This window comes from Geotrypetes seraphini, chromosome 7 (genome assembly GCF_902459505.1).
Source record: "Geotrypetes seraphini chromosome 7, aGeoSer1.1, whole genome shotgun sequence".
Taxonomy (NCBI): domain Eukaryota; kingdom Metazoa; phylum Chordata; class Amphibia; order Gymnophiona; family Dermophiidae; genus Geotrypetes; species Geotrypetes seraphini.
Window position 1 is genome coordinate 116,108,019 of NC_047090.1, and position 27,207 is coordinate 116,135,225.

At 41.6% G+C, this 27,207-nt stretch overlaps 1 protein-coding gene across 5 annotated transcripts in view; it reads left to right on the plus strand.

Annotated features, from left to right (window-relative positions):
- The window catches only part of LTK (leukocyte receptor tyrosine kinase), a 257,225-nt gene that overhangs the window by 187,794 nt on the left and 42,224 nt on the right, over positions 1 to 27,207 (plus strand). For 3 of the 5 annotated variants that reach the window (XM_033953192.1, XM_033953193.1, XM_033953196.1), the window contains exons 10-20: positions 698 to 793; positions 1,573 to 1,741; positions 2,452 to 2,602; positions 6,120 to 6,251; positions 9,808 to 9,964; positions 11,293 to 11,475; positions 13,893 to 13,991; positions 17,223 to 17,381; positions 22,155 to 22,244; positions 22,417 to 22,603; positions 25,771 to 25,861. In XM_033953192.1, coding sequence (XP_033809083.1) covers positions 698 to 793; positions 1,573 to 1,741; positions 2,452 to 2,602; positions 6,120 to 6,251; positions 9,808 to 9,964; positions 11,293 to 11,475; positions 13,893 to 13,991; positions 17,223 to 17,381; positions 22,155 to 22,244; positions 22,417 to 22,603; positions 25,771 to 25,861 — 1,514 coding nt within the window. The remainder of the gene's footprint in view (positions 1 to 697; positions 794 to 1,572; positions 1,742 to 2,451; positions 2,603 to 6,119; positions 6,252 to 9,807; positions 9,965 to 11,292; positions 11,476 to 13,892; positions 13,992 to 17,222; positions 17,382 to 22,154; positions 22,245 to 22,416; positions 22,604 to 25,770; positions 25,862 to 27,207) is intronic. The other 2 variants (XM_033953194.1, XM_033953195.1) reach the window with 2 other exon arrangements.

Genomic DNA, 27,207 nt, shown 5'->3' on the forward strand with positions numbered 1-27,207 from the left:
ACTACAACAGAGGGTTAGAGGTAGAAGTGGGAAGAAAATTTACAGGACTTGGGATGCCAAGATATAAGAGTTTCCTTGATTCCTAAGTTGGAGGGAGACTTACATTTTTTGAGAAAAGCCAGGTTTTCAGATGTTTGCGGAAAACTTGGAGAGAGCTCAAGTTCCAAAGAGGGGAGGTAAGGTTGTTCCAGAGCTCAGTGATTTTGAAGTGGAGGGAGGTCCCTAGCTTTCCTGTGTGGGAAATGCCTTTTAGCGAGGGGAAGGATAGTTTTAATTTGTGGGAGGATCTGGTGGTATTAGGGTTTGAGGAATTCCAAGAAAGAGGGATAAAGGGAGGGAATAATGTATTTCTAACCTCCTCCCTTTTGTTCCACTTCGTCCAAATGTTTAGTTCATCTTTTAAATGTTTACAGACCTTAATGTATTCCCCTTTTTAAAAAAATTATATTATATACACCACCTTGAAGTCTGAATAGGCGGTATAACAAATTTTTAATAAACTTGGAAACTTGATATTTTCCCTCCACTATGCATATACATTGGTCGCCCAAACAGGTAAGATCTAAACCACTTAAGCACCCAACGTCCTTAACCTACTTAACAGTAAATCCAAAGCGTCAAAAGCCAATTAAATATCTAATGAAACAAAACCAAAACATAAGGCTTAAACAATTTAACCGTCTCTTCTATATGGCAGAAAGAAGACAGATTGATTCAGAGAGGCAACAAGTATCTCAGAAAATAAATGCATTGGAAGATATGCTGTTCCCCCCGCCACAGTCCTCTACCCTAGGTAATGTATGCACTTTTCAGTCATTGCAGGGTCCTTTTCTCCTGATGCCTGCCTTGGTACTTGTTTGCATGTGCCGATCTAGATTCCATGCTTGAGAGTTCTTAATGGAATTTCCTGGCTGATTTCTGTTCACTGCCTTGTATGTGGTACCTAATTCATCTGGCAATGTTCAAACACAGGCAAGTGGGCAGGGAAGGAACCAGTACAGTTTTTATCAGAGACGTCAAATGGAAAAAAAAATTGTACGATGGCCTTCTAGCCACACAAGCAGCAAAACTGGACCACCAACTCTCCAATTTACTGATAACGACCCCAGACTACAATTCGTTCAGAAAAGAAATAAAAACCATGCTATTCAAGAAATCCTTGAAGACAAACTAACACCGCATGACTCCTCCCAATTCTCTGAAACAACTCGCCCTTCTCTTCAATTTCTCTGGAAATGGCCAGATAACTTCTTTTGTAATCCGCCTTGAACCGTAAAGGTTTTGGTGGAATAGAAATCACTAATGTAATGCAATGTAGTTTTATTTAGCACAAGGAGATAATATCTCAGGTAGTACATGAGAAAAATTAGAAATTTGCAGAAGTGTGACAATGGGCAAACATGCTTTCTGCCTCAGATCCTCACCTTTCTTTTCACTGTGGGCTTTATGTTGAGTTAAGCCGATTTTAGGCTTAACTTAAAATTGAAGGGTAGAACACTAAGTCCTCCAGACTGGGAGCATTTTCCTGTCTATTGAATGCTGCTGGATTTATGAGTTCTTTTTTGAAAACAGGAGAGCCTTCAGAAATGGAATGGTTATTTTCGCCTTGTGGTGCCAGAGGCCCTCATGGGCCAACTCAGGTTCAATGTGACAACGCCTATCGCATGACCGGTGTCTCAGTGACAGTGGGGCCTCTGCAAGGAGTACAGATGTGGAAAGTTCCAGCAACAGATACATACAAGTGAGTAGCCTGGCTTCACTGTCTTGTTCTCAGAGATCCATTTTCTAATGCCCTTTCTCAACAAAAACTGCAGCAGCTGGCAGGAGCATTAGCTGTACTGAAGCTTAGCGATCTTATGTAGCAGAAATAGGTTTGAGGTACAATTTTTGGAACTCTCCACTTTGTAAAGTAAATAACCAAGAGTACTTTTCATCTATAGACTTTACTCAAAGATTTCAAGAAAAAGTATGTGAATATGTTCTCCTTAAGACCTGCCCTGGGTACTGAGTGCTTACAGAGTTTTGCTCTTGCTTTTTTTTTTTTTTTTTTTTGGGGGGGGGGGGGTACAGGCAGTGTTTAGGAAAATAATGCACACAAACTTGAAAATGTAGTCTACGCATGTTATTTTTCTGTCCTGCTTAACATGTATGCCCCTGGGAATGAATGTCTTCCCTAAATACTGCACAAGGTGTAGGTGTTGTGGAACAATGTATATACTACTTGCCAAGTTTTGCAGCTTACCCTTTCTGGTATAGAATTGTCGACTGAGAGAAAGCTTATGGGTACTTTAGTTTCAGTTTCTCTCATTCTACTGCTGTTAAGAATGCAACCCGTGAATTAGCCCCCACGTAGCTCGGCATTCTTTGCTGTATAGACACTGTTACCAAATGGTACTTAAGTGTTGGGTGTGCAGAATCTTTATGTCTGCTCTGTTGTTTTATCTCATTTAGGATATCGGCATACGGAGCAGCAGGAGGAAAAGGAGCAAAGAATCCTAACAAACGATCCCATGGGGTCTTTATAGCTGCGATCTTCCAACTGCAGAAAGATGAGATTCTCTCTATCCTGGTGGGACAGCAGGGAGGGGATGCCTGCCCAGGGGTGAGATGTTTCAATTGGAAACAGACACTGTCATGTCTTTAAGCACTGAGGGTAGTTGGTTTAAAGGTAAAGGTAGACTCCTGTATGTAAGTAACAGGTTGTGAATGACATATGGGGGATGCCACTTGTGTAATAGTTTCTTGGTTCATAGGCAAAACCGCGGAAGACAAAGGCGCGCGCCGACAATTGAGCATAAGACGGAGGCGCGCGCCGAAGAAAATGACAGTTTTTAGGGGCTCCGACGGGGGTTTTTGTTGGGGAGCCCCCCCACTTTACTTAATACAGATCATACACTCACACAACAGATGCAAAACAGCTGCTTTCATATCACAGCTGAAACACAAAAACCCCCACAATCAGGAACTGTACTGGGCCTGTGCAGAAGAGCTGTGCCTACCACTTAGTTCTTGCATATGCGCCAGGCACAGGTACATAGTAACTTGGCAAATGACAGCAGATAAAGACCTGAATGGTCCATCTACCACCCTGCTACCTCATGTCCTCTAGTTATACCATTTTCTTTTCTCTGGAAAATATTTGGTTCTGTATTAATACCTTTCAAGTATTTAAATGTCTGTATTATATCTCCCTTGTCCTTCCTCGCCTCAAGAATATACATATTGAGGTCTTCCAGTCTCTTCATGTATGTCTTTTGGCGCAAAATCGTTACCATTTTCACTTTGTTCTGGACCACTTCAAGTTTTCTTATATCCTTCGCCAAATATGGTCTCCAAAACTGAACACATTTCTTCAAGTGTGGCCTCACCAATGATCTTTCTTCTCCAGCATCTTTCTGGCTACAGCCACTGCATTTTCACTTTGTTTTGTTGCCTTGAGGTCCTCAAACACTGTCACCCCAAGATCCCTTTCCCTGTCCCTGCACGCGAGCCTCTCACCTCCCAGCACATATGGTTCCTTTGCATTTCTACTCCCCAAATACATCACTCTGCACTTCTTTGCATTGAATTTTAGTTGCCAGATGTTAGACCATTTTTCTAACTTTTGTAGATCTTTTTTCATATTTTCCACTCGTTCCAGGGTGTCCACTCTGTTACAAATCTTGGTATCATCTGCAAAAAGGCAAACTTTACCTTCTAACCCTTCGGCAATGTCACTCACAAACATATTGAACAGAATCGGCCCCAGCACCGATCCTTGAGGTACTCCACTACTCACCTTTTCTTCATTTGAGTGAATTCCGTTAACCACCACCCTCTGGCATCTGTCTGTCAATGAGTTTCTAATCCAGTTCACCACTTTAGGTTCTAATTTCAGCCCGTCTGTTCTTCCCCCTTTTACTAGGGTACTCAGCACAAAAAGCATGCATATGATTTGCATGCTATTTGTTCTAAGCATGCCCCAGAAAACCAAAATCTCTCCCAATCTGGTATTTTTACCAGGTTTCCAGAGCTTTGTGCATCTTGCCCTTAACCAGGCAACTTCTGCATCTCTTCTGCACATCCTGAGGTCCTGCTTAAATAGTGTCACAAAATATTGGAAATAAAGAAAAGTGGATAAGTAATTTGGTTAACTGTAAGCAGATTTTGCCCCACTGAATATCAGCCTCAGTCTATCCATGGGAGGCAATGTTTGAGTCTTCTATAGAATGGAAGACTCTAACGAGAGTGACGAGAGTGTCAGTGCACCACTAGAAGCGGCAGGAAATCCCCATGGAAGCAATCAAATAAACAAAACAAAGTGGGAAGATTGAGATGTTCCAGTAACATAAAAACATTCAGCAACTCAGCGTTAGAAACATAGAAACATAGAAATAGACGGCAGATAAGGGCCACGGCCCATCCAGTCTGCCCACCCTAATGACCCTCCCCTACCTTTACCTTGTGAATAGATCCCACGTGTCGATCCCATTTGGCCTTAAAATCAGGCACGCAGCTGGCCTCAATCACCTGAAGTGGAAGACTATTCCAGCGATCAACTACCCTTTCAGTAAAAAAGAACTTCCTGTTGTCACCTCGCAGTTTCCCGCCCCTGATTTTCCACGGATGCCCTCTTGTTGCCGAGGGACCCTTGAAAAAGAAGACCTCTTCCTCTGCCTCGATGCGGCCCGTGAAATATTTGAACGTCTCGATCATGTCTCCCCTCTCTCTGCGCTCCTCGAGCGAGTATAGCTGTAATTTTTCTAACCGTTCCTCGTACGGGAGATCCTTAAGTGATCAAGTGCATAAAGGGAATGTTACTTTTGAATTATAATGTTTTTGGTTATGGCTGTGATTTGACTACACTGGAATTGTGTTGCGTTGCATGTGTTCCGGTTCTCAAGGTACCTTCCTCAGGAGTCTGAAAGCAAACACATAGACCAGGGGTAGGCAATTCTGGTCCTCGAGAGCCGGAGCCAGGTCAGGTTTTCATGATATCCACAATAAATATGCATGAGATAGATTTGTATCTCAAGGAGGCAGTGCATGCAAATCCATCTCATACATATTCATTGTGGATATCCTGAAAACCTAATCTCTCTCGAGGATCGGAATTGCCTACCCCTGACATAGACTAAATGTGAAATCATTAGCTAAAACATAAGAATGTTCAAAATCATAAATGAGAAATATATATTGAAAACAAGGAAAAGACTGCAGAGTGGAATGTACAAGGTACAGGAATCTTTATTTAAAAAAACTCTACAAAATTGTAATCCATAAAAATGGCTCTCAACAAACAAGAACAAGAACAAGAAACCCAATTATGTCCTGGAAGAAGACAATGCTGTGTGATTTATGATACTTAAGAGCTCAGCATGCCAGGATGAGCATCAGCCAGACCTGACTGACACTTTCAAATAAACAAAACAAAACAAAGTGGGAAGTGCAGATGTTCCAGTAGGGGGGTCCATGTATGACATGGAGTGCGGACCCAACATGGTCCGTGTTTCAGAGAAACACTCCTTCCTCAGGGGACCGGGATATCCAATGTATCACATATAGAGAGAGTCATGCGGAAAACAACGTTGTGATAAGGTAATCAAAATTTTTGAATCGGAGGCAAGAAATTCTCCTTCTGAGCCTTATCCAACGTGACACTGAGGTCTTTTTCTCCACTGTGTTTTGATTCTACAGAGTCCCTCTCACAAATATTTATTTGAATGCATTACATGGCTTTTTGATACTACACATTTCAACATAAAATTCTGCTGGGCAATAAAAAGTCCTAGAGCATGATGTTTAACCCAGTGTCAAAGGAACAAAAACTAACATTCACGCCGCACTACAAACATACCCTGAGTACTGAAACGCATGCAGGGTTGAGTCGTTGAATGTTTTTATGTTATTGTCAATAAGGACCCCCCTACTGGAACATCTGCACTTCCCACTTTGTTTTGTTTTGTTTATTTGAAAGTGTCAGTCAGGTCTGGCTGATGCTCATCCTGGCATGCTGAGCTCTTAAGTATCATAAATCACACAGAATTGTCTTCTTCCAGGACATAATTGGGTTTCTTGTTCTGTTCTGAACATAACTAGATTATGACCACTGTTGTATTTCCTTTCTTTGAATCTCATAGGGAAATGTTTTGATGAAACAGATTTGCCTGGGAGAATCATCTGTAATTGAGGAAGAATACAAAGACAAGAGAGCTCTTCTTGAATGGGCTGGAGGAGGAGGAGGAGGTGGAGGGGCCACCTATGTTTTTAAAGTATGTTATTTTGGGGGTGAAGGGTATAATACCATTCCTTCTACAGTAATTTCCAATTAACTATATTATTATCTTATCAACTCGTGGCTTGAAATAATTATTTAAGTCCAGAGGGTCTCAACCCAGTCCTCAGACAACATCCAATCAGGGGTGTAGCCAGGGATGGGCCCAGGCCCACCCAGCAACTCTGTACCCATCATAGTTCTGACAAAGAGAACCGCTTTTAAGAAGTAACTCCCCCTCCCTGTTTCCTCCCCTCCCCTTCTTACTTTCCTCTTAAAATTTATTTTTAATTCAATGCATTTTTCATATCTCTAACTCCAGTACCTCACGTACCAAGTCTGTCTATGTCTCGTCAGCCACATATGTTATATTTAGTAAATGACCCCTTTTCTTTTAAAATTGTACCTTAATTTTAGTATTGTAAACCGACCAGATAATTGTTGATGGTCAGTATAACAAATATAGAATAAACTTGGAAACTTTGAACATGAGGGGTGCAAGCTGGACTCAGTCCTGCACATCCCTCCCTTCCTTCACAAAGGTTTCTCTTCATGGGTTGCCAACAGCAGAAGTGATTCCCAGATGCTGCAGACAGCTAACCAGGAAGCCTTCCCTTTGCCCTATATCGCTCAGATCAAACCAGGAAGTTGCGTCAGTGGGAGAGCTACAAGGCAGAGGGGACACTTCTGGGTTAGCTGCTGCCAGTGGCTGGGAATTGTTGCTGTTGGCAGCAACCCTTGGCAGAAAAATTTGTGAAGGATGGGAGAGAGATGAACCCAGCTCGCTCCCCTCAGGTGTTATCCTTGGACAGAAAAATTTGTGAAGGGGGGAATGAGGATCAAACAGGCAGAGAATGCATGGGAGGGTCAGAAGGAGGTGCTGCACATGGGGGAGGTAAAAGAGAAGGTTAATTGCTGAATGTGGGGTGAAGTGTGAGGGAAAGATGCATGGAGTGTAGGGTGAGAGGAAGATTTATTGGACATGGGCTGGGAAGAAGAGATGCTGCATGGTGTGTAGGGGAAGAGAGGGGAAGAATTGCCCAGGGATGAGATGGGGTAGGGAGATAGAAACATAGAAATATGATGGCATATAAAAGGCCAAATGGCCCATCCGGTCTGGCTATCTGAATTATCCACTGTTTCCCTACAAGATCCCATGTACCTGTCCCACACTTTCTTGAATTCAGACACAGTCTTTGTCTCCACCACCTCTACTGGAAGACTATTCCAAACATCTACCACCCTTTCTGTAAAAAAGTATTTCATTAGATTACTCCTGAGCCTATCACCTCTCAACTTCATCCTATGCTCTCTCATTCTGGAGTTTCCTTTCAATAGAAAGGGACTCACCTTAAGCATATTTAGGTGTAGGTATCTCTGTATTTCTCCTCTCCCGCCTTTCTTCCAAAGTATACATATTGAGATCTTTGAGTCTGTCCCCATGCGCCTTATGACACCTTATGCTGCATAGGATGTACAGGAATAGAGAGGAAGAATTGTTGGACATGGGATGGAATGGGGTGGGGTGGGTTGAGAGAGATGCTGCATAGGGTATAGGGGAAGAGAGAGGGAGAATTGATGGACATGGGGTGGAGGAGGGATAGATGCTGCACGAGTGGGGGAGAAGAACAAGAGAGGGAGAAATATTGAACATGGGGTGAAGAGGAGGGAGAGTTGATGCATGGGGAGGGGGATGAAAAAAGAGAGATAGATCCAGGGCACAAAGAAGAGAGAGAGAGAGGAATGAAGAGAGGTTGAACATGAGGGTAGAGGGGAGAAAAAGGGAGGTGGATCCAGGGACAGAAGGGATGGAGAGAGAGAGATGCTGGACAATTGGAGGGAGAGAAGAGAGAGGGATAAATGCTGGACCATGGGGAGGAGGGCAGGAGGAAAGAGAGAAGGGACAGAGAGATATCAGGTTATAAGAGCGGGGAGAGAAAGAGGGAGCAGGTGCTGGGCTAAAAGGGTGGAGGGAGGAAAACACTGGAAATGGTGGAACTTTGTGGAAAAAGCCTAAGGGGGTGGCAAGGAAACAAATGAGAGGAGGATAGTGATTAGAGGGTGTAGAAATATTGTACTAGTAACATAGTAGATGATGGCAGATAAAGACCCGAATGGTCCATCCAGTCTGCCCAACCTGATTCAATTTAAATTTTTTAATTTTTTTTTCTTAGCTATTTCTGGGCAAGAATCCAAAGCTCTACCCGGTACTGTGCTTGGGTTCCAACTGCCGAAATCTCTGTTAAAACCTACTCCAGCCCATCTACACCCTCCAAGCCACTGAAGCCCTCCCCAGCCCATCCTCCACCAGACGGCCATACACAGACACAGACCGTGCAAGTCTGCCCAGTACTGGCCTTAGTTCAATATTTAATATTATTTTCTGATTCTAGATCCTCTCTGTGTTCATCCCACGCTTCTTTGAAGATGGAAAGGGAAGGAATGGGATGGGGAGTGGGAGAGCTAATGGGTAGCAGGAGATGGAACATGATAGGCAGCTGAAAAGTAAAAAGAAGGATGAGAAAGGAAAAATTTGAGTGAACAGAGGCAGTAAAGGAAAAGAGCGGAAAGAGCTAAAGAGGAAAGATCAATATGAGAGAGAAGAAAAGACAAATGGACAGTAGCTGCTTGAAGGAGAATTAGCAGAAGACAGACTGGATAGCAGAAAGAGAAATTGGAACCAACATAATGGAAAAATAAAATTTCCAGACAACAAAGGTAGAAAAAAGCATTTTATTTTGAATGTATTAAATGAAATACTTTAGCTTTGGAAATGTGCATAGCAGCTATCTTTTTATTGTGTTCGGTAGTAAAGGAAATTCATTTCTGGTTTTATTTCTTTAGTGTTGCAGTGCATGCCAAGTGTAACTTATTGATGTTCCCAGTTCAATTTTGGGGATTCCTTGTTCTGTATTTGAGGAGGGTCAGTCAGTATGATAGTAATGGCAGGTGGGAAGATTGAGGGGAGGCAGAGAAGAAAGGAGATCAGGAGGGCCTTTTCCTTTTTTTCTGACCTGGTCCCCAGCATGTCTTAACATCAGCCCTGACCTTTGCTGTAGCTGGTGAGGATCTCCAAACATCACCAGCTGAGGACCTCCTCCAAAGGTAACCAAGATTCCCTTCTACCAAGCTCTGCAGGGTGCAGCACCATCCTTGAGTCGCTGACATCGGTTCAGGAAATTAATCCCCCCTTTCACTAAGCCGTGGTAGAGGTTTCTACTGTAGTTCAGAGTGCTAAATGCTCCACCGCTGCTCCAACGGTTAAAGAATTCCAATGAGTGTTGGAGCATTTAGCACCCCAAGTCAAGGATGAAACCTCTATTATGGCTAGTAAAAGAGGGCCTATATTAATGAAGAAAGGAGCTTTAGGATGAGGTCACTATCAAAATAGATAAAAATGCAGAGCACCTTTGCTCTTCTTCGACTGTTGGGTTGAAGAATCTCTATTTCTATTTCTGGAGACTGTGATCCTGTAACAGTCCTTGAGTGATTTCTATAATGGTGACAATTCTGGAGCAATTTCTGTAATAAGTTTTGCATATATTCTCATGCAGCAGGAGAATGGTGTTTTCAAACCTTTAATAATCGCTGCTGGAGGAGGAGGAAAATCCTACATGGAGCATCCAGATAGTTCCTTGGATCATATGTACCTGGAGCAGTTTGAGAACAATACTGCAGTGCCTGGTGTTAATGGCATAAGTGGACAAGCAGGTATCATTTTGTAGAACGAATAAGAGAAGCAGGGTCTGAAGTTCTAAATGAGAGGGTGCAGAGGGACATAATCTGGTCCCCATCCCCACCTGTCCACAGTTGGTTTGGATCCATCTCCACTTGTCTCCAGTCAGGTTAGATCCATCCCCATGAGTTTTTTTTTTTTTTTAACTAAAGTGCTGATTAGTTATATTTATTCAATTTTTATTTTATATTTATTTCCATTTATGCACTATTTGTGTATAGTTAATTAATATATATATCAAATTGAATTATTTGTAAATCATAATATTAATTTGTGTATTGTGCTCAGTACACCTCCATCCAGGTCATAAAGTAAAACTTGGACCATGAATTGGAATGAGGGGAACCATCACCGCACAATATTATTCCCACCTGATGCTGATCTAGCAACGATGCAATTCCCTCAATTTCCCGTATTCTAGATATTCTAGTTGTATCCAAACGTGTTTACTTATCTGGATTGCTTTTCTTTTAATTGCTGTGCGATGGAGTCCAATTCACGTCCTGAAATCATGTGCTCTTTCCCCCATGCTTGTGAAAAAAATATATTGGAGCAAAAATCATTCACGAATGATTTATAGGTAAGCCTTTAAGGAAGATTTAGGGCTCCTTTTACTAAGCTGCACTAGCGGTTATAGCGTGCGCTACATTGCCGCACGCACTACACGCTAATGCTTTCCATAGAGCTGGCATTAGTATTTTTTGTGTAGTGCGGGGGTTAGCGTGCACCAAAAACGCTAGTGCAGCTTAGTAAAAGGAGCCCTTAGTCAAAGTTGATTGTAATATACATAAAAGTGAGGAATTGAGTGCTTATTTTGTGTAGAGCAGGGGTGTCCAACCTGCGGCCCGAGGGCCGCATGCGGCCCAGTGAAGTATTTTGTGCGGCCCCGGTCGAGGGTGATGCAGTGTTTACCATCTTGCCGGCTCCCTCCTGTGTCTTGCTGCAGCGTTTGAAAGTTTGTGCGGCCCCAGAAACATTTTTTTTGGCCAATGCGGCCCAGTGAAGCCAAAAGGTTGGACACCCCTGGTGTAGAGCTTTGGTACATACTTGTATCTGGGATACTTATTTGGGCTAAATTGAATCGAATTGAATATGAATATTCGGTACAGCCCTAACGCATAGATTAGGGCTAAAAGTGGTAGTATGTATTACTGAGTAGCTTATCAAAAGCAGAGATGACCTTCAGGAAACAGTTAAACAAATTTATGATATCTATGAATTTATGGGGAGATCTTTAGTGGGCTTTCAAGAAACCTTCATTGTACTTGTTCTGTTTTCTATAACAGCATTTTTCTTTATGCAGGTGGAGGGGGAGGCTGGAAGGACATAACTCATTTTCCTTCAGCTGGAAAGTCTCTCCTGGAAGGTGCAGAAGGAGGTCAGTCCTGTAACCAGAGCTTTTCCAAACTTCAGTGGGTCACTTTTGGTGGCTTCGGTGGAGGAGGAGGGCCCTGTACTGCTGGTGGTGGAGGTGGAGGTTACAGAGGTAAGTTAATTTGTCTCCCTCAGAAAATGATATCCAAAATTGTAGGTTCCTATCTTCTGTCAGCATCAGTAGAGAAAATGAACTTTCTGAAAATAATGTAGCCTGTCCTATTGATTCTGACTAGGCAATCTCTGTGTGAGCCCCAGAGTTCATCACAATTAAATTCTCAGCCCACAGGACCCTCATCTACCACAGCAATGCTATGTTAGTTCACTTTACAGGTTAATAAATCCAAACAAAATAATATAAAGTGATACCATTTTTTTTATTAGCTTTCAGGTATTAAAATCCCTTTCCTCAGAGCAAGATAAGACACAAATGCTTTTTCTCAGGTTTGCTTAGGGGTATTTGACTCTTGGGTTTAAGATAGACTATTCAGGGTGACTTGATTCTGGCTGGACTCCAATCAATTGGTCTGTCTTGCTTTTATCTTTTTCCAGCAAGCTTCATTTCTAATAATATTTATTATTTATGTGGCAGTTCCAGTGTGTAAAGCTCTATAAAAGTAATTGATATGACTTACAAAGATTTTTCCTCCAAGGGCCTTATACATTTAATTTGAGCACAGGAAGATTAGAGGCCTTTCTCCCAAAATGTGCTAGAATCTGGACTTAGCACATTTTAACCTGGGACTTTCCCTCACATTAAGACCAGATTTAAAGTGACAGTTTACAAGGGATTTTTATTGGGGGGGGGGGTTTGGCAAGTTCTGGACTTGCAAAAAATGAATGTGGGAACATTTACTGCCTCCTATTTAAGCAACGCTAACCCTCCTTTTAAAAAACCGTAGCGCGGTGTTTAGGAATTCTATGAGCGTCGGAGCTGTTAACGCCATAGCCGGTGCTAAAAAACTGTGCTATGGTTTTGTAAAAAGGGGGGGTTAAGGGCTCCCATGCCAGCTAGATAAGGCTTCCCTGCCCACGACATGCACTGTTTTCTCTAAGCTGATCAGGAGTCTTCCAGCTATAGTTCTGCCAGGGGGGAGTGCTGTTTCACTATCACATTTTCAGCAGTGAGGGACAGGCAAGCCTGCAGGATTCCAGGGAACCTAACTGTCCCTAGCAATTGAAAACACAATATTGAAGCATTAACCCCCACTGGCAGCAATGCAGCTAGCTGGAGGACTCCCACTCAGCTTTGAGGAACAGTGATGACATGCCTCCTCCAAAAATATTTTTAAAATAGTTAACAGAATTTTAGCACATGCTAAACCCGCACTACGTGGCTAGAACTAATGCCAGCTCAATGCTTGCGTTAGTGTCTAGTGTGCGCTAAGCACACGCTAAAACCGCTATCGCAGCTTAGTAAAAGGAGCCCTTAGTGCGTGAAAAATGCAAAATTACTGTATTTTCCAATAACTCATTTTCCTACACTAAACATGCATTAAGGGCCTAATGCAGTTTAGTAGAAGGGCCCCTAAGTAATTTATTGAAGGTCACTCAGGCCCCGATGCTCAAAAGCTTGCCTCAGCAGTAAGACTCGTTAAGGTAGTCTTACTGGCACAGAAAGCTGTCCTCCTGATGCACAAAAAGGTTCTCCATGGCTGCTAATGATCCTTATAACAGCCACCGAGAACTCTATGCAAATATATTACAATGAGCTCTCTTTGTGATGCACTAAAGGAAATGCCTCCCCCCCCCATTTTAGGATTGCTATTTTTCAGCATTTCTGAAGCTTTCCGGTAGCTGTTGTGCGCTCACTACACACACACACACAACAGTTGCACCCTTCAAGAAAACCCCCCAAATCCCAGCCCGCAGCTAGCTGCTGTTCTCCTTTCCTCTGCCCAACTGATGGTGGCTCTAGAGCTGCGATCAGCTGAGAGCCAATAGAGAGTGGTGGCATCGGCTACCAGCTCAGCTGATGCGCAGCTTCCCCTTCTGGCTCCAGATCAGGGTTTCTCAACTGATTGTGGCTTCAGAGCTGGCAGGGAAAGCCACAAACTAGCCAGCAAGGGAAGCCTGAATCAATTGATCACAGCTCCAGAGTCAACATGGGAAGCTGCGAATCAGCTGAACCGGCAGCCGCCGCTCTCCCATTTGCTTGCACTCAGCTCACTGCAGCTCTGGAGCTGCCATCAGCTGGGCAGAGGAGGAGAACGGTAGCTGCAGGCAGGAGGAGTCGCTGTGCCTAGCGATAGCTCTAATGAGCCAGGCACAGTTCCTTCCTTCTTTTATGGGGCTACTCCGAACAAATAGCATGCATATGATTGGCATGCTATTGTTTGTGCATAGCCCTGTAAATAAAATCACTCATACCACTGTATTTTTTTACCGTAGTTCTGGAATGTTGTGCATCAGCCACTCAGTGAACAGGGAGAAGTGACATTAAATTCCTATCCCCAGAATTGCAACTCTACTCTAAGCACTACATTGCACTGCCAGCCCAGTTTGTAAGAGACAGCATCTCTTTTCCAGGTGGCAATGCGTCAAGAATTGATGACATCATAGCCAATGGGCAGGATGGCGTTTCATTTGTGAATCCAATTGGGAAGATCTTCCTAGTGCCACTGGCAGGTTAGCTCATCTCCTCACACTTTCTTCTCTAGTACAATACCCTCTTATGTCCTGGTCCCCAGGAAAACAGGGTGAAAAACTGAAATTGCAGTTTTCTGAACATGTATCTATTAGGTAGCAGAAATGCCTGCAAGATGAGGAAATAAGCAAGAAGAAAAGCTATACATGGATACACTCTTCCTTGACTCGAAATTCATTCTCTCTTGTCCACCTTCACGTAGTGTTTCTTTTAAATGGAGGAGGGGGAAGACCTCTAGTTTCCTCCTGTCCTTTTTTGGGTTACCAACTGAATAGGAACTGAGGCCCAATAGAGTACCATGAACTGTCATTCACAAAACTACCTGGAAGTTTGCCTCCCTTTTCATACCTCTATCCCAACTCATTTAGTCTAGTCATGACATCAGCATTCTTTGTTAGGGAGCCATAGACCGAGTCTTGCTTCAGATGTCTGAAATATATGGGCTTTAATTCTGGCCACTACCAGACCAATTCTGTAAAAGGGATGCTAATATGTACACACATGTTACATGTGTAAATGTTTAGACTACTAACATGTAAGTGTAATATGTTGCCTAAATGCTATTCTGCAAATACCCACTTAACTTTTATAACCTGGATATGCAAGGTGGTACACAGTGGCGGAGCATAGGAATGACCCAAACTTACATATGTAAGTTATAGAATACAGTAAGTTACACACATATCTGTAACATTTATGCACTACAATATACTTTATGGCTGGCTAAGTGCTTGTGCCTAAATATTAGGTGTGTTCTAATATTCTATAAAGGAAAGTAAGTGCCTGCATTTCTTATATAGAATAGGATCTTACCAGGCACCCTGTTATAGAATTGTCCTCTATTAATCACTGTTGCATGATAACTGGGACTCCCTCCCTCCAGGGCCTTAAGAATGCCTCCTCTGTGGTATCTCTAATCCCAGCCAAGCTGAAGAGTGGAAAGCCTGACCCGGGAACCAAATCCTGATCCTTGGTACAGAAATGCACAACACTACTTTCTTACTAGTACTATCCGATTTGCTGATTTAAATCGATTCACTGATTCACTTTGGTGAATCGATTTGAAGTCCAAAAAAATCGGACTCACAGATTCAGTGACCCCCCCCCCTTCCTCCCCAGTGAAACCTAACATACCTCTAAGCTTTCTAAAGCAACAGCAGCAGCGGCAGTGGTAGCCGGTCACCAGAGCTCTGAATGGGCTGCTCGTGGCCTGCCCCACTGAGGCCTTCCCTCTGCTGCATCATCAGTGACATCACTGATGACGTGGCAGAGAGAGAGATGAAACAGAGAGGTAGAAAAGGGTGAGAGGGAGAAATCCTGCATATGGTGGAGGGGAGGGAGATATGCATGTAGAAAAGAAAGGGAGAAATGTTGGACATAGGGTGGAGGGCAGGGAGAGATGGTGAATAGGGAGAGAGAAAGAAATGTTGTACATGATAATGGATAGGAAGAGAAAAATGCTGCATGGAGAGGAATAGAGAGATTTGACCCAGGGCACAAGGCAGGGAGAGAGAGAGAGAGAAAGATAGTAGACAGTGGGAAAGAAACAAATGTTGGATATGGCAGTGGAAGATAGAAAAAAATGATTTTATTTTCTATTTTGTGATTACAATATGTCAGATTTGAAATGTGTATTCTGCCAGAGTTGGTGTTAGACAGCGAACATGAACTAGGACCTAACAGAGAGAGGAAAAGTCTTTATTTTGTTTATACCACAGCATCGGCGTGGGGTGGGATGGGTGAAAAGACTACAAAATAAACCCACCAAGACATTTGAAAAAAAAAAATGCCCTTTTGGGTGGGAATAGGGAATTAAATTGAATCGAAAAATCAATTCAATAGGCTAAATCGAATCGAGAAATATTTCTCTGAATCGGGCAGCACTATTTCTTACTAGGAATATAATGTACTTTGAAAAGAAATAGGAAAGGCCACTGACACTGATAAATGTCAAGTTTATTTTTATCTGATATGCTGCTGATTGGTTAATAATATCTCAGCGGTTTACAATAAAATATCTCAGATCAAACAAAAGAAAAGCAGGATAAAAGGAGGAGAAGGTAGGAAATACAGTTACATGTTTAAATAAATGATCAGAATGATAAAAAGTTGGGGCTGATATTCAAAGCAATTTAACCAGCCAGAAACAGTTTCTGGCTGGTTAAATCACTTGTTTGGGGCTAACCACTCATTTTCAGCAGCACTTAACCAGTTAGTCCAGCTGAGAATGTCTGGCTACCGCCTATCAAAACTGGCTATTTTGGGGGCATTCTGGGAGCAGAGTCAGCTCGTGGCCAGTTAAATGCCAATATTTACCACTTAACTAGCCAAGGTAATCACATAAATTAGACAGCATAAAAGTCAGTCTTATATTTATGCAGTGCGCCATAATTGGATATGTGCTGAAAATTGCACTTGGCCGGCTGTGCTGTAGTCAGCTCTGCAAACTTGGAAATTCAGTGTCGAAGCCCAGATATGACCTGGCTTTGGCTTTTCGGACATAATGCCTGTGGCAGTCAGCAAAATGCTGAGCGCCACCAGCTGAAAATTGATCGCTTAGAGACCAGGTTGATCTTTGTTGTGAAAACTTTTCCCTCCTTTCCTCTTTATTGGGGTAACAGCTTATAAATCAAAGAATGTGCCTGAGGTGAGAATCAAAAACAAAGATTTTTAATCTAAAATTCTCTTCTAGCTGTTAAACATACACCAAATTGGCCCATTTACTCTTTAGTCCAGTGGTCTCAAACTCGCGGCCCGGGGTACACATGCGACCCGCCAGCTACTATTTTGAGGCCCTCAGTATGTTTATCATAATCACAAAAGTAAAATAAAACAGTTTCTTGATCAAATGTCTCTTTAGCTATAAATTACAATATTATTATTAAGACTTAGCCCAATGGAAATATTTATAAACTATAAAGAGTTTTAACTCATGCAAAATTGTCATTTCTTTAATAAGACATTAACTAATTTTTCTGCGGCCCTCCAAGTACCTACAAATCCAAAATGTGGCCCTCTTTTCCTCAGGTTTTAAGACACACACTTTCCCAGCAAGCCAGTACTCCAAAGATCTGTTTCCGTACCAGCAGTGACATCTTCTGTCTCTGTCCCCCTTCAGGGTTCACATAACAGTTGTAAATCAAGAGAAGGTTTTCTGCTTAGGTCAGTTTTTTATCCTGCTGTAGAATTAATTTTCTTATTTTTTCTCACAGCCATGGAGAGTGATGGTGAAGTGCAGATTCAGCTCTTCTTGAACTGTAGCCATTGCAGCTCTAGAAAATGCAAGCGAGATCAAGACCTCAAGTTGGCAGTGTGTGTGTGTCTGCAGGGGACAGTGCTGGCCAGTGACGGTGTCACCTGCAGAGGTACAGGTATAGTCCTGCTCAGTGAATTTGTTCTGTTAAACACTTTGAGGCCGATATTCAGACTGCGAGAGGCCGGCCGGCTATTTCCCACTGTCGGTGCTGATCATGGATATTCAATGCCAGGTGACCAGTGTTACATATCTGGGGGGGGGGGGGGGGGAGGGTTGGCTGGCAGAAACTTAACCAGCTAAGCCAATATACAGCACTGGCTGGCTAAGTTTATAATGGCCAAAGATAGAACTGCTATTTGCAAGGCCCGATTTGGCTGCTAAACTTGGCCAGTCAGCGCTGAAAATTGCCAGTTAACTTTTAGCTGCTAACCGGGAACAATCAGCAGAGATAACTGGCTTTCTCATGCTGAATATTTGTATTTAGCTGATTAAGCGCTATTTAATTGGTCAGCGCCCTTTCTGGCCAGTTTTAAATAGCACAGAATATCAGCTGTTTTATCACAATTTTCTCAATACAATGCTGAGGAACAGCAGCAGGAAAGAGGGTGTAGCATCAGCATCAGAGGTAGTGATGCACATTGGAAAGAAAAAGTCAAATCATAGTTACCTGATCAGTGGCATAGAGAGGGAGGTTGGTGCCCAGCATCGCCACACCTTGCATCTACTCCCACTCTTCTCCGCCGCTTGAGCGACCAGGAAGTGATGTCAGAAGGGAGCCAAGGCTGGCACGGAGCAACAAGTGGAAGATGCTGCTCAAGCCAGCGAACTTTTAAAAAGGTACACGGGGAGGTGGAAAGGAGAAGTGGCATTGGTGCCAGCACCCTAAACTAAACTAAGCCTTAAGTTTATATACTGCATCCTCTCCATACAGATAGAGCTCGGCACGGTTTACAGGAACTTTAATATAAGGAAGGAAAAACAATAAGAATTAGTGATTATAAAGAGGGTAGCGAGATTTACATTTTTGAGAATAGCCAAGTTTTCAGATGCTTTCGGAATAATTGGAAGGAGCCCAGATTCCGCAGCAGGGCAGGAAAGTTATTCCAAAGCTCAGTGATTTTGAAGAAAAGAGATTGCCCTAATTTTCCAGCATAGATAGCACATTTTAACAAGGGGAAAAATAGTTTTAGTTTTTGGATGGATCTGGTAGGGTCAGGTCTCGTAGAATTCCAAGATAGTGGAATTAGGGGAGGAAAAATGCCATGCAAGATCTTGAATGTTAGGCAGGCACATTTAAAGTGAACCCTAGAAATTACTAGAAGCCAGTGAAGTTTTTGACAGAAGCGGGGAAACATGATCAAATTTACTTTTTGCATCCGGGGCCCTCTGTTCTCCTCCTACCTTAGAAGTTAGCATAGAAAAAAAAAGATCTAGGTGTCTCATGTGCAGATGTGCAGTGGTAGCCAAAAAAACAAACAGGAAGCTAGGAATTATTAGGAAAGAGAAGGTAATTAAGGAAAAGTATATTATAATGCTCTGTATTGCTCCATGGTGCAACCTCACCTTGAGTATTGTGTGCAATTCCGGTAACCGAATTCCAAAAAAGATGTAGCAGAATTTGAAAAGGTTCAAAGAAGGGTGGCCAAAATGATAAGTGTCATCTAAACTTGATTATTGTAATTTATTGTACCTGAATTTAAACTCAGAGGGGTCCTTTTATTAAGGTGCGCTAAGTGATTTAGCACGCGCTAAATGCTAAGGCGCCCATAGAATATAATGGATGCCTTAGCATTTAGCGCACGCTAAATCGGTTAGTGTGCCTAAATAAAAGGACCCCAAAATTGGCTACAAAACTGCAGTTGATTCAAAATACTGTTGGGAGGCTAATTTTTGGCCTACAGAGATATGACGGTGTTTCAGCAGCACTTAACAGTCTTTATTGGCTATCTCAGCGGAGCCAAGCTGTCCTATGGCGCTTTTAGAAAAGAAATCAAGACAATATTATTTGATAAATTCATTTCTTAATCTGTACTTTTATCTTTATTTTTTAAACATAACTAATCTTATTCCATCAATTTTAAACTTTTAATGTCTCTTATACAACAAGCTGTATTCATTTTTTTACTATTTTGTATTTCACTGATTGTCCAGTTTTTCTCTTTTGTGGAAACCGCCTAGAATTCTTTTGATTAAGACGGTATAGAAAAATAAAGTTATGTTATGTTATCCATTCGGAAGCGAATTGAGTTTAAATCTGCTTGTTTGATGTATCACATTTTACAAACTGATTCTTCTGATAATCTTATTTTGAATTTCTCTCAGCTACATTATTCCTCTACTAGGTTAAATGGCACACTATTGCATCTTCCTTGGACTAGAGGAGTACGGTTTAAATGACAGTTATCTCCTCATTTAACTATACTGCTATTACTATTTGGAATATTTTGCCCATGCAAATAAGGACTGAATCTAATTATATGAGATTTTGCAAAGAATTGAAAACTTTTCTATATGATGTGGTATAATATTTTATTAAATTTTGATTTTTTTTTTTTGTACTTTCACTTAAATTGTGTATGGCTTCTTGATATAAATTGCCTTGAACTATTCGGTATAAGTACGAGTCATAAACTGTATATTAGATTAGAATGGCTAGAAGTTAGGGGTCTTCAGCTTGGAAAAGAGATGGATGAGGGGGATATGAAAGAGGTCTACAAAATCTACTCTAAGGTGTGAATGTATTTGCTCTCCTATCAGACTACAGTCCTGGAGTTCCTTTCTCAGCTTTTATCTTAGTCTGTAAACCACGCGATTCTGCTGTGTCAGTTTCAGTGGTATAGAAAATATTACATAAATAAATAAAAATATAATAGGGGTGTACAAAACAGGTAAAAAGCGAATTGATTTTTATACTCTTTTCAAAAAGTACAAAGTTTAGGAGACACTCAATGAAGTTACATGGTAATACTTCTAAAACCAATAGGAGGAAATATTTTTTCACTCCATGAATAGTTAAGAACCGGAACTCATTGTCAAAGGATGTGGTAACATTGTTTAGCATATCTGGGTTTAAAAAAGGTTTGTACAAGTTCCTGGAGGAAAATAATTTTATAGTCTGCTTTTAAGATAGATATGGGGGTAGGTACTGCTTGTCCTGGGATTGATACCATGGAATCTTGCTACTATTTCGGATTCTGCCAGGCCTGGATTGGCCAGTTGTTGGAAGCAGGATACTGGGCAAGATGGATCATTGGTCTAAACCAGCATGGCTATTCTTATGAACTTAGAGCTAGATGTACTAAAAACCCGTGTGGGTCGCTGTAGGCCAATTTTTTGGCCCATTTCTAAATGGCAATCAATGTCCAAATGGCTTCCCATGCAAATGAGTTTTGCGGAGGTCTGCTGTAATCCCATACGATCAGTCATTTAGAAATCGCCTCTCAAACATGCATAGAGCCAGCAGAGGAAGCCAGAACAGCTAAGTGACAGGGGAAGCCCCAAAGCAGCCTCATGCCACTCAGATGTTTGGGGCGGACCTTCCACTTCCCGATGCATCCTGGAATGCATGGGGAGAGGTTTAAGGTCCATCCCAGTCAAACTGGTTTAGTCACTATTGGTACACGATCAGAGCGTTTAGTGCATTTAGGCCTTATACATTTTCATAAAGGCTAGCAATTGGTGTTCATACAGGGCAATATTCAAAGGTTGTTTAATTTTTTGAAAATTAGCCAACTCTGCCAAGATAGAACTGTGTGTGGTGATCAATAATGCACCTATTTTTACCTACATTCAGAGCAAGCATTCCTGAGGGCATGTATCGGCACGGAAGGGAAATAACACTCCTAGGGGTAGATATTGAGCTAGCAACAGTGAGTGCTTTTCTTGCTGCTGCTGGCTTTATGCCCCAATATTCAATATCAGGTCATGTTTGGGCACTACTTCTAATATTATTTCTATAGCGCAACCAGATGTACACAGCACTGTACAGAGTCACGAAGAAGACAGTCCCTGTTCGAAGGAGCTTATAATCTAAACAGACACAGGATGTCATGGATACAGTTAAATCTATTTTCATTTTAATATTGTGATTTGTGTTTGTAACAGTATTTATTTATATAATATTTTACCCATGTTTTATAACTATGTGTTTTAATTTTGTACATCGCCTTGAATTTTGATATGGCGATTAATCAAACTATTTAATAAACTTGGAAACTTAATCTGCTGGCTAGGTTGGTTGGGCAGTGGGGAGTAGGGTTATGGATAGAAGGCTATATCAAAAAGGTGGTTTTTCAGTCTGCTTTTAAACAAGGGAAGGGGTGTGATAGACAAACTCAGGCACTGGCATTGAATATCCAGGTTTATGCAGCTGGCTATTTATGTGGTTAAGTGCGATAATCGGCACTTAACCACCTAAGTGACATTGCATAAAGAAAGGGCTGTGCTTTATGTGGTCTGATTTTGCTCCTTAACTTGGGCGGTTAAGTTCTGAATATCAGCACTTAACCACATAAGTGCCAGACCACCCACAAAATAGCTGGATTCCAGTTTAGCAGTCTGTGGAGATATTCTGCAGCACTAACTGGAATATCAGCAGCTAGCCCTTTACAGGCAATTTAAAATGTTAAATCACTTAAGGGTACTGACCTGATAGATTATATTTTCAAATCTTTGCACATAAGTTCCAGTGAAAGAGAAAACAGGCACTCTGTCCCAGGGTAATTTTCAAAAGTAAAGTATTCTCATACTTCCCTTTTGACAACTGTTGCAAAGCCTGAGAGTAAAAAGACCTATCAGCTTTCCATCAGGACCCATAGGTTTTGTGTGCAGTATTGAAAATTGTCCAGTTCATGTATCTGACATGTTTGCCCTTCATCTTCCATGACAGAAAGGCCCCGTCATCTGCCACTCATCCTTGCTGTAGTCATTGCAGCTGTGGTACTTGGCATAGTTCTCACCTGCAGCAGCCTTGCTATCGGTAGGAGATACCTTTCATTTTATGGCATGCATTCCCATAACCCATGACTCATGATTCTTAAAATATATTTGTCTTTTTTCTCCATTTCTTCATTAAGTGCCAGTGTCTGCCATGTGTTGCCGAGCTGGCATTTCTCTTCCCTTTCATCTTCAATGCCGTGTTCCCTTTCTAGTTTATCGTCGTAAGAAGCCACAGCTGGTGGGAGCACAGGCTAGGCTGCAGAGTTCAGAATACAAACTGAGCAAAATCCGAACCTTCACCATCATGACTGATTATAACCCTAATTACTGCTTTGTGGGGAAGGCATCCACTCTAAGCGAGCTGAAGGAGCTACCCCGGAGAAACATTTCCCTGATTCGGTAAGCCTCAGCACACAAAAAGCTCATTGCAGGAAACACCACCAATGTTCATTAATACAGTATGTTGAACAAATAGCATCATCTTGGTTATTCTGCTCTTTAAAAAGGTTGCCAAATACTAAGTGCTTGAACACTGATGGCATTTGGTGCCTTTAATCCTGAAAGGAATGAATGCAAGAATAATATAATATTGTTTTTAGAAAACTTAGCATTTAAAACAGATTTTCTTAAGAAGATATTGGTGTGCAAACTTCAAATTCAGCCATTGCCAGTTTTATGAATTTAACAAAATCTGGATGCTCTTGTACTAGTTCTTATCTGAATTTTAGTATGATTCATGATTCATATTAAATTGGATTTCTTGTAGTCCATGCCATACCATTCCAGATGAGTGTATTATGTTTCCTTGACAACAGATGAAATCAGAGTTGTGGGGGAACTCACAACTGACTACATTCCCCTTTTAGAAGGCAGGTGATGCCTTCAGCTCTAGCAGATGGCACAAACAATGCAACCTGGTACAGTAGCTACAAGTAGGCCATTCCTGGGAAGGCCGAGTCCAGATGTTCTGGGTAACAGTCCTTTGGGGATGATTTCCCTCTCTGCATTGGGAACAGTCTAATTTGGGATACGAGTTCCTACATCATGGTACCTGGTGACTTTTCACCCTTGTTGGGTCTGACAGCAAAAGCATCCATTTTATGAACCAACCCTTTTGGGACCCTGAAGTGTAAGGACTGGAAGAAGCCACTGTGATACCTCAGATTGGCTTGACAAAACTCCAAGGTGAGCAAGTTCTTCAGTCAAAAAAAGCAGAAGCCAGGGGGCTGGATACTCTAGTAGAAACAGGACTGACATCCAGTGTCCTATAAGTGTTTTCTTGCTGGAGGCCTGGACATTCTTTGGATTGATCTCTAAGTGACTAATTGGGGATGATACTTCATTTTTTACTTTAGGCAAATGATTCCTTTCTGGAAGACCTCATCCATTCTCTTTTACAGCCTTGGTTGTTGAGATAATCAGGCAACATAGCAAAGAAGCTTTTAGGCGATACTGCCTTTGGATGAACATAAGAAAATTTATAATAGACTTGTGTTAAGAATTTCAAGCTTCTGCAAGTTTAGTTTTTGGAGAGATACTATTTTCCTTGAGGGATCTATTTCTTCAGTCTTTCTGCACAAGAGATTAGGATGAAGACAAACTCACTACTCTCACAGATGACAGAGACAAGCTCTAGAACATAGCCACAGAAGCTGCCTCGCATATGGGAAACTTTCCTCTGGAGAGTCAAGCATGCAAGATCGATATTTCGAATTGGGTTTAGACCTGGGGGCTCAGTGACCCCTTCTTTCTGAGTCTTACAAAGTAGCATCTCTTTAGGTCTTGTGGAAGAGGTCATTCTCTTTGATGGCTTTGAGTAATTTGAGGGTATTGTTTCACTTTCTTTGGAAGAAGGCTTTCTGTCTTCCAGTAGTAAGAAAACTGGGTGATATAGGTCAGGGCAGGGGTGGTCATTCTCAAGTCAGTTGTCAATCACCTTTGAGATGTTTGTAAATACCAGTTCTTTCCGAATTTCCAAATAGGTCTTTGGTCTATTAATGTGTTCCAATAATGCACAATGGTCTTTAAGGTATCTATTTATTTCAGAATGAGTCAAGGAGATGATAATTTTGGACCACACCAGCAAGAATTGTTAAATCAAGTCAAGGCAATGCTCTATCATCAGTAGGACGATAGGCGATCCCCTTAATTGGTAAGGCAGTCCCACAGGTGCTCTAGTGGCCATGACAAGTCTCTTTCAATACAGGAGGTCTTGAGCAGCTGCAGTAAAATCATCCATGCAGAGGTGGAACTGTTTTGCTTCAACCTCGATTTCTCTACGCCAGGTCTTTTTTTGAGTACTTTTTACAACCTTTCAGCCAGATGGTTGGAGTAATCATCTTGGAAGTCATAATGCCTCGATTGCGCTGACAAAATCAAACCAGTTGAGGCATAATTGTCTTATCTTTCATTCACTTTAGATTGTTTCAAATCTCTCAAATGGTTTCATTATACCAGTGAACAAGCAGTGAGAGGATGATAAATGAATGCAAGCTTTACATCCCATAGAGCTGGTAGATCTACCTGATTAGAATGGTGGTAGAGTTTTCTTAAGGAGAGTTTGAATCTGTTTTTATGGAAAATAACAGCAGGACAGAACATTTGCTTCCACTACATCTCTTCTCTAAGTACCCAAATATGTGTATACAAATCTGGAGATATTGCACCTTAAATGCAGGAGTCCAGAGAGCTATTGTGGTTTCCTCCTGCCCGGTCTGGATAGAGCTTGGATACCCATTTGCTTGGACTAATTTGGCATGGATGATAAGGAAAGTGAGATTTAAAACTTACCTATTAATTTCCTTTCTTTGAGTCCTAGGAAACCAATCCAGAACCTACCTAGTGATACCATGATGATCCAGAGCTATTAATCTATCAAATTCAGAAAACTAATAACAAGTATATTATTGACCATTCAGAAGGCAATTGACCTAGTTATACCCTTGGTGTATGGTATTATCTCATTCCTGGGTTAGTGACTATGAAGTGAAGTTTATCGCTGCATCAGGTAAAGACTTTAGGGATGAATTAGAAACCAATAGCATAACAATTGTGTTTGGTCGTCTTAGCTTTGTCATACCAAGAAACTGAAGGCAGCACCTAATAAAGGAAGTGAAATTGGCTGAGAGGTTTATTTTCTCTGTCTCCATCTGCTTGGCAGTATGACATAACCCACTTGTCTGGACTGGTCTAGAAGGCCTCAAGGAAAGGAAATTAATAGGTAAGTCTAAATTTCACCATATAGCCCCATTAATGGAAATGGGATTCATAATGGATATCTTTCTAAAAACAGTAGGCATGGCCATAACAATATGTAGAATTTTTTTTTTTTTAAACCACCTGAATATATTAGGAGGAAAGAGAAAGAAGATCTAGATAAAAAGCTAACAAGGATGCCATAGCATGCAAGTTGTTTCTGGAAGATTTTAACTAGGACTTCTTTGTAGGCATAGTGATTTCAGTGACACCTTATAATTTTTTGTTAACTTTTATTTCTATGCACTCAAGTAGACTAACACAGCAACCACTCCACTCCTATATAACTGTATTTTTTCTTTTGCCTCAAGGGCTTTGGGACATGGTGCATTTGGTGAGGTATATGAAGGAACAGTGACAGGAATTGCTGAGGATCTCACGCCTCTCCGAGTGGCAATCAAGGTCAGTCCCATTGTTACAGCACTGCTCTGAGTCTGAATTCAGAGGTTAACAACTAAGTTCTCTACTTAACATAATATGAAACCCCCAGTCTACCACTACAGCTTTTGCATAATTGCCCAGGGATAGTAAGGAGGGACGGAAGATGCAATAGTTATCTAGGAGCTCAAGACCTGAAAATGATCTCTCTCTCTCTAAAAAAATACATATATATAGTTAAAAAGAGAAAAAATGTGGGATTCTCTGCAGCTTTTTCTGTCTCTTTGTTCTATGCAAGATTGTATTGTACAGTCTCAATTACCTGACATAAATGGGACCAACCCGTTATCAGATAAGTGAAAAGTCAGATAATACAGAAAACAATGGTAACCCCTTAAAATGCGAAAAAACATATTTTATGCATAAAAGAACAGGCATAGGACATCTGTATTTTAAATATTGGTTATTAACACTAATCAGCAAAAAAACAACTGTATAGGGCATGATTGTACAACAGGCAATTTGAGCACAAATACAGAGTAGTATATTTCACAATACAAAACAACAACTGTACAGAGGCAGTGTGAACAAAAATACAGAACTGAGCAAGGGAACCATATTTTCTACTGCATGTTCGGCAGGCAATGTGAACAGAAATACTGTACAGAACTGAGCAGTACATTCCAAAATAAAAACAATAATTGAACAAAGCATGAATTGGAGCTCCATTTCTCAAACGCACTGCTTTCTTCTCCAGTCAATAACAATATGAAGCAGAAAAGCGGGCACTCGGGTTAAACAGAGCTGCCTTTGCAGAGCAGAAATGTGTCGGGTCCAAAAATTGCTGCCATGCTGTAAAAGCAAGGAATCAACTCAAAACACCTTTAATTGTTCCCTCAAAGTGGGGAACCAAGTCCAAAAATTGTTGTACATACTGGAAAAGCATGATCTCAGCTTGAAAACATGGCACATGAAGGCTTAACGAAAATGTGATGACATCAAACATAGAAACATAGAAGATGACGGCAGAAAAGGGCTACAGCCCATCAAGTCTGCCCACTCTGCTTACCCAACCCCTGTCTATGCCCTAATGACCCAATTTCCTTATCTTGATCCTCGTAGGGATCCCACATGAGTATCCTATTTATTCTTAAAGTCTGGCACACTGTCTGCCTCGATCACCTGCACTGGAAGCTTGTTCCAATGATCAACCACTCTATCTGTGAAGAAATACTTTCTGGTGTCGCCATGAAATTTTCCGCCCCTGATTTTGAGCGGGTGCCCTCTTGTAGCCGAGGGTCCCTTGAGAAAGAAAATATCATCTTCCACTTCGACACGTCCCGTGAGGTACTTAAATGTTTCGATCATGT